Source organism: Choloepus didactylus, chromosome 6, assembly GCF_015220235.1.
Source record: "Choloepus didactylus isolate mChoDid1 chromosome 6, mChoDid1.pri, whole genome shotgun sequence".
NCBI classification, from domain to species: Eukaryota; Metazoa; Chordata; class Mammalia; order Pilosa; family Megalonychidae; genus Choloepus; species Choloepus didactylus.
Genome location: NC_051312.1, coordinates 20,556,354 through 20,564,616, shown reverse-complemented (window position 1 = coordinate 20,564,616; position 8,263 = coordinate 20,556,354). Strand labels below are relative to the sequence as shown.

General features: G+C 37.7%; 1 protein-coding gene across 1 annotated transcript; it reads left to right on the top strand.

The window, feature by feature from the left end:
• The first annotated feature begins 806 nt into the window (after positions 1-806).
• On the top strand, positions 807-1,736 carry LOC119538226 (olfactory receptor 5AK2-like). Its single transcript, XM_037841049.1, has one exon. The coding sequence runs from the start codon at positions 807-809 to the stop codon at positions 1,734-1,736; it is 930 nt and encodes a 309-aa protein (XP_037696977.1).
• Positions 1,737-8,263: the final 6,527 nt, after the last annotated feature.

The following is an 8,263-nucleotide window of genomic DNA, read 5'->3' as shown; positions in this document are numbered from 1 at the left end:
TCAGGAGAGAGTCATAGCAATTCATGTAGTGTTGCCACTTTGCAACTCTAAATGCAAGATGCCTAGTTAAATTTGAATTTCATGAAACAGTAAGTAGTTTTTGACTATGAGTATCCCATGCAAAATTTAGGCCTAACTTAAACTAAAAAAATTATTTGTAGTATATCTTAAATTCAAATTTAACTCAGTGTCCTAAAATCATGTAGATAATCTCAAATAAGGCTTCCAAGGTTTCTGTTGTGCAATATTCACCCAATAGATGAGGAAAAAAGGAATTGAAAACCTTTTGGGAATTATCTCTCATTGGATAGGGAGGGCCTTGTAACTCATGTGACCCTTAAAGATATGTCAGAGAAAATTCATCTTTAACTAAGGCTACTAATGAAAAGAACTTGGTAAAGGAGTAAAGTAGTAAATAGCTGAGAAAAATTATAAGTTCCTAAAATGGTACACAATCATAATTGCATAACAATTGATGCAAGAAGGGAAATATGTTTAACATGGTAGGGAGAATGTGTTCATCTATGTTTCTTAAAATCACACATATTTGAAGTCAGTCTTATTCTCTGAAAATCATCCTAATTTTGAAAATGAATCCATTACTAAACTGTAACTTTTGACTCAGGGTTTTCAAATCAAAGAATGAGCAAAAAAAAAAAAAAAATCTGGAAAACAGTAACCCAACTGTGAATGTTTTCCATAAAAATCTAAGTAAAAAAAGTGAAGTGGAATGTAAGAATATCTTAATTTTGAAAAGTTACAAAGACCTGCCTTCTTTTCCTGGACATTCCTTGACATTGGCAGCCATGACACATGGAAATGGCATTGAAGTGACTGAATTCATTCCTCTGGGATTTGGTGCACAACACAGGTTTTGGCATATCCTCTTCATTGTATTTCTGCTCATCTACACAACCTCCATGGTGGGTAATATTGGAATGATCCTACTCATCAAAACTGATTCCAGACTTCAAACACCGATGTACTTTTTCCTACAACATTTGGCATTTGTTGGTATTTGTTATACCTCTGCAATCACTCCCAAGACTTTGCAAAACCTAATATCAGAAAATAAATCAATTTCATTTGTGAGATGTGTAATGCAATTATGGGTTTATGGGACATTTGGTACAACTGACTGTTACCTCCTGGCTGCTATGGCAGTGGACCATTATGTAGCCATCTGTAAACCACTTCACTATTCCACAGTCATGTCCCATACAGTATGCATCCTACTGGTAGCTGGTTCATATCTAATAGGCTCAATCAATTCTTCTGTACATGGAGGTTTAATGTTTTCACTGTCCTTTTGCAAGTCTCACACCATTAACCACTTTTTTTGTGATGCTCCACCAATTTTGGCCATTTCATGTTCTGACATCAGCATCAACATTGTACTACTTGTGGTCTTTGTGGGATTTAACTTGACATTCACTATGCTGGTTGTCATCTTCTCTTACATATACATCCTGGCTTCCATCCTAAAGGTGCCTTCTACTGCAGGGAGGAAAAAAGCCTTCTCCACATGTGCCTCCCACCTGACAGCAGTCACCATTTTTTATGGAACTTTCTTTTACATGTACTTACAACCTCATTCTAATAATTCCCAGGAGCCTATGAAGGTTGCCTCTGTGTTTTATGGAATTGTGATTCCCTTGTTGAACCCCCTGATTTATAACTTGAGAAATAAGGAAGTAAAAGAAGCTCTCATAACAATAGGGAAGAAGCTCTTCTAGGTTGCACCCAAATTATTAAAATTGAGCAACTCAAAACATCTAATAGATATGAATTCATACAATTTTAAGTTTCTGAAATTTAGAACAAGTTCTCCTCTTAGACAAGTGATTCTTCCCTAAAAAGAAAAGGTATCAGAATGGGAAAATACAGTAAACATCTCTGGGAACTAATTTACCCTAGAATAAGTTGAGAAACTTTTCTGACACTACTGGTAGAAAAGAGCTTTATCAAGGCTATCTAAAACATATATAAAATTTGCAAAGTATTTAATACATCAATTAAATTTAAAATATATTCTTAGAGAGTACAAACAGGCTTATTTTTATATAAAAATATTAAATATTATGAAATAGTGGGTATTAAAACTTCATTATTTTCCATTAACTACAAGTTCCTTTAACCATCTACAATATTGCTCTTCTAAATTGTCTATAAATTTTACACAAATATAAATGTAAAATGAAATTATTATTGTAGAAAGCATTTTATGACTCAGACTATTTTCTACACAATATGCCCATGTTAATGACATTTTGTAGCACTTGAAAACCCTGACTTCTCTCATTAGTTTCCCTCTTTAATCTTTCTTGTCTTAGGGAAAGAGAAATGATGAAACATTTTTTCTTCCTCCAATAGAGATAGATTAAGAGGTTACTCCTGTATTACATACATATCAATCCTTTTTGATCAGACAGTTTAAACTGCAGAAAATCACTGAGAACTCCAATGTAGGCCATGAGCCCTCTAAAGCAGGAACAAAAATGTTAACAGAAAAGCTTTGGCAAGTTGTTTGAAGGCAGGCAATAGAAAACCCCACCAAAATATTATAGATGCCATAATAACTGGTTGAAAGAATGTTTCCCATCAAAGTAATACCAGGTGGACTAATGAAGTACCAAAAATGTACTTGTTAGTAACAATACAAGGAGAATTGCACAAGAGTAAAAGGTATGTTTTTCAATATGACATCCCTCATAAATTCAAAGAGAAGAGAAAAAAAATAACCTGAAGTCAATGTAGACTCTCTTCCAGAAACATTCTTTATTTTAAGAGAAAAGGACCTTCACCCCCAGGATGGGTCCAAGTATCTTAAAGCCAAGAAACTCCAGACACTGCTGGAGGGTCATTAGAAAAGCAGAATGAAGATGGAGTCAGGCCCTGTAGGAAGAAAGCTGTGTTTCAAATAAGAAAAACTTTGCTTCATGTAAGAGTGTAAATATCCAATGCCAAACATGGGAATAGAGAGTCATATAGTGCTTTGCAGTCAATAATGACAAAAAGGAAATCTAAAGGAAATGGGCTTTCCAACAAATAGGCAAAAGTATCTGCATCTATGAGGCTTATTTGAAGGTGAAATCAGTTGTGGGAGGTTCTGAATTGAGATTCATTATTGATTGTTAGCCTACATTAAAGTACAGCATTCCTTCTACCACTGTAAAATAGGAAGGACTGAAGTTGAATAATTACACATTATTTCATGAATCAATTGTACTTTTAGGCTATTTGGGTCCAGAGGAAGGAAGGAAAATATAGACCAAGTGGGAATGAATCATTTCTTGATTCTTTCATTTATTTCATGAAGTTTCAAACATTTACTAATGGCCCCCTATAAGTCCACTGGTGACCTATAATTGAAATAGACACTATGTCTAGCAAGAGACTAAAGAAACACCTGAGTTCTTGTTTCAAAAGAAAAAAATAAAAAACTATTTCCCAAAAAAGAAAAGTTACGATGTAGGACTCATTCATAAACCTGAATAGCAGCCAGAAGCCTGAGACAACCAATAAGGAAGGAAGCCAGAGGGGAGGGAAGAAAGAAGACTGAGACGATATCCCTGAAGCAGAAGCCCAAAGCTCAATACCAATAGGGAAACTTCTAAGAAATAGTAAGCACTTAAATCAGTCTCTGGTCTTTGGGGGTAAATATTTTGAAATACCCGTTTTAACTTCATTTCCACCCTTCTTCTAATTGTCAAAATTAGAATGTTCAGAACTCCATTTTCTGATGTCCTTGCACCTACCATTATGAATGGAAATCATATTTACTTGTGGGGGATTTGGAAGGTAAAAGTGAGCCAAATGCTGTCTTCTTTCTGGCCAGCAAAGCAAGAGACATGAGTGGTTAGATGTGGTTTCACGGCAGACTAGGGCATTCCAGGGTCTATTCATTGGGTCCAGATAGTGAGACTCAGATTCCTGACCTCTGAATCCCAGCATTCTTGATGTGTTCCTGAAACCTATTCTTCCATCCACTACAAATATTTTTAACTGTAAAATTCTCTTTATTAAATCTTTTTCTATTTGAAATAACTTGTATGTTTCCCTTTCCTTGAATTCAACTTCACATACACACATGCTATGTCAAATATGTGGCTAGGTTTTGCTCTGGATATACCATGAAATTTCCAGAAAATGACAATAAGGAAATAAGCAGCAGAACTCCAATGGTCTCAGCATTAATGTCCACCAGGTTTAAAAAGGCTTGAAGTAGACATGCATTTAAGTACACCCCAGGAATCAAGCTTCATAGCACCATTGCACATGTTACTGAGTTTTACCCTCAGTAGATATTTACCAAGTAATACACAAAAGAAGAAACCACATGGACATTGTCTATATTACCCAAATTTCAAACTATACTGATGTCAATGATATCACCTGGGGAAATTTTTAGGAGTAGATCTCTGATAGCTGTTCCTAGGGATTTGGTATCTGAATATCTAAAATGGGGAACTTTTAAAAGTTTCCCCAGAGATCCTGACACTGTAAAAGTTTGTGAAGCCACTGGCTCTACCATATCAGACATGAAGCTACTAAAAGGGAAACTCCATAGAATGGTTTCAGGATTAGATATTAGATATCAAATAACTTATTAGGGCTGGAATTTCCTATCACTATGAAGGACACAGTGCCTGGTAGGCAACACTGGTTTTAAAGGCAGCATTTAATACACTTGAGAATGCTGCTCCAAACATTGTGTGGCTTTAAAGTTGGGGACCAGAACAGAGGAAGACCCCAAAGAATGTCCAAGCTTTAGTATGAGAGCAGCTCCCAACTTGGCCTGAAGATTCCATGGATTCCATGGGGTGAGACAAAACGTGCCAGCAAAACACCAAGTTGAGTCTTTGGCAACCCCAAAAAGAACAATTTTACTAAAGAATTCTAGAGCTTTAAAGCAGGAGCTGCCAAAATTGTTCTATAACAGTTCAAATGGATTAGAAATATAAATGTTTGAAACAAACTTTAAACTCCAGTTTCACACATCCATGTAACTGAAGTTTTAAATCTAAGGATAAAAATCTAGATAAGTTCAAGCATACTAAATTAAGAATCTCTATTAAAATTTTTGCAACACTGATAAATAATATGGGATTTGTATGAACAATACAGCAAAAACACATACAATCAACAATATAAAGAAAAACAGAGGAGACATTAGAAAAAAGGTAAATCATATGGGTAAAAATATTTGAAGGATTGGAAACATTACTATCATCAGGGAAAGGAGAAGTAAAATGATAATAAACTACCAATTCATACCTTTTTAATTTGCAAAGATAAGAATTGTGACAATATTAAAAGTATTTGTATTAGTAAAACCCACTACATTGCTTTTATTAGTACAAAGCAAAACCACCAATTTTGTAAATAAATTGCATTGTCTATTTTTTTTCTTTTTTAGAAGTGGTAAGTGAAGGTGGACAGTCCCATGTGGCACTTCCACTCTGTCAATGTCTGTTCTCAGGATCCCCAAGCCCCTCAGGCAGTCATAAAGATATATCTCATTCACGATTAGATTTTGATCTTGGAGTTAAAATAACCTGACTCGTTTTTCTTTTTTCAAAAAAGAAAAAAACATTACAAGAATAAGAATTCTAGAAATCTCTACAAATTACAAAGTTATTACACAGTTTATAAACAGTTTTTCTACAAACAGAAGATTGAAAAATATATTTCAGTAAAAAACCTATACATATTTTTAATGTGTAAACAGAATAACTATGAGGAAATATCTTATTTTGAGGGAGTTTATTGTTACATCTTTGTAATAATAAGATGGCACAACTACATCTTACTTCTCTAACATGTCAAGGAAAAAAGACAATACTTGTGGATAACAGTGAAATTTAAAAAAAAGTGAAACCCAAGGTTTTGGAGACAAAATGGCTTCAATCAATGAATAGAAAAGTTGCACAAGACTATTGTTTCCCCTTGCAAATAGTTATCTTCTTCACCAATAACAATAAGTCACAGAACTTAGTGCTGCATGGTTCTTTAAGGACTTTCTAATTCACCAGGATCATTACAAAGGAGGAGGGAAAGCAAGCTCAGCAAAGCAAAGTGACTCTATGACCCTCCAGGATCAGCCACCGAGCTGCTCAGGGCTCCAAGGACTTCTGGTGACCCTGCCCCATTTTCTAGTCATGCTTCTGGATTCCCTTCACTCACAGGCTCTGGTTTTGAAAGGGAATCAGTAAATATACCTGACTGTCTAAAGGGAAACACGCTCAGTGACAAGGCTGATCTAACACACATGAGGAAGGGATTCAAACAGTCCCACCAGTTACACAATCATGAGTGCAGCCTTCTCCAACAGGCCACAAAGACCATCTCCAGCTGCTTGAGGAACCATTACACTTCCTCAAGACCTGACACTCAGCATGCTTGGAAGGTGGGAGAGTGATCCCGGCAGGGGAGGGTGGCAGATATGGTTCTGGCTCCTCTAGCTGCTGCAGAAGGAGTGCACCCCCAAGTGCCCCCGCAGGGGTGGTCTTCCTCCTTTCAGACAAGGCCTGTCACACTGATCAAAGGTCACATATTTCAACTTTTGAGGAGCCACAGGAAGTGACACAAAAACAACTTTTTTTCCACCCAAAATAAAAAAAGCCCAAACCCTAGCAAGCACTGGCACAAACCCCTAAGCACCAAAGAGAATTCCCTGTTGTCTCCTAGTTAAAAACACTGGAATAACAAGGATGACTCAGAAGCAGATTTTCCTTCCTCTTCTCCTGGGTCAGCTCTGCCATGTGGTAGGTTGTCTATCTGCACAGCTGAAAGTGAGCACACATGAAATGTGAAGGGAAACAGTGGCAGGGACCCAGGGGTGTTAGCAAACTGCAGTGACTCTCTGGTGCCAGTTACAGGGGGAACTTACTTGTTTCTTTAATGCCTGGAAAGGGCCAAACCAGACAGAATTCTTATTAGAATAATAGAGGGGAGGACTTTGGAATGAAATGTATTTTTAACACAGTGAAACAAACATGGCAGGTAACTGGAGAGTTAACTGAGTTTGAGATTTACAAGTTCACATCAACATTCACTGTCTCACCCCACAGAGGAGAGCTCTACCTGATGGTGGTTACCTGTAGTGTGTAAATGCAAATAGGAACAAGAGACCTGGGGAAAAACAGATTTAAAAGGGCTGGAAGCAGGAACCAGCTGTCCAAGGGCAGGGTAGCTGCAATTGGAGAAACTCCAATGTCTCCCAAGCTTGTGGACTTCCTGACAGGGCACCTGCGAGGCACTCATCAAGCAGCTGCTGCATTAGCAAGACCTTCATGAGTAATCCTGCAGGCATTCTGAAGCTCCAGAAGAGGAATATGAAGCTCCACAGTATTTCTAAAAGAAGGACACCCCAAATATGCCAACTGTAGGTGCCAGAAGATGACTGGCAATTAAGACAAAAAGCCACCTGCAAGGATACTTTGCCTAAATGTATTTGCCATGAGGGGTCTGGTGGCAGGGAGGGAAGGGGTGGGAGAGAAGTTAAAAGCACCACTGCATGCCTTCAGTGAGGAGCATTCACTGTCATTGTGCTGTTTCTATCAATTTTAATTGCATGCTATGGTTCTGGGTAATTCTACCAGGCAAGAAAGACCTTCTGTGGAGTGCAAGTTTTAAAGGAGGATGACACCAGCACAACTTTATGTCACATTCTCTAGAACTGGAGGGTAATCCACAGCCATGGTGACTTTAGCTCCATCTAATAGACTGAGACTCAGGGCTCACAGGAAATGGCACAAGTTTTAAAGGCAATGCATTTGCTTTGGGAGATGGCTTTCAGACCCTGCATATGGAGGTGGAGGCTAGGCTCGTGCTCCCTGAACTTAGCAGCATCAGCCTGCATTTGATGTCCTACAAACTACCCTTAGGCAACACTTTCTGGTTAGTTTGCTTCACCGAAGACTTACATACTGACACACACACATACAAGCCTCAATTTAAATTGTGTCAGCAAAGGAATAAAGTTCATGTAGAAAGAAGGAAAGCTGTGTTATTAGGTGTTACAAATTAATACCAAAGTATTCCCTTGGCTTTTACTAGTTTTACTGGTCTCCAGGATTCAGCAGCTCACACTGGTTTCTCTATCCTTCTGCCTAGAGCTCATCTGTCTGACTGGCTTTCCAGTAAGCCAGGAGGTCATTGGCATGGATCCCAGGAAACTAACTCAAGGACCACATAGATCATCTTCACCCTATAGCTACTGAGGCTATCAGGGATCATAAAAGTAAGGAGGCTTTCTCTT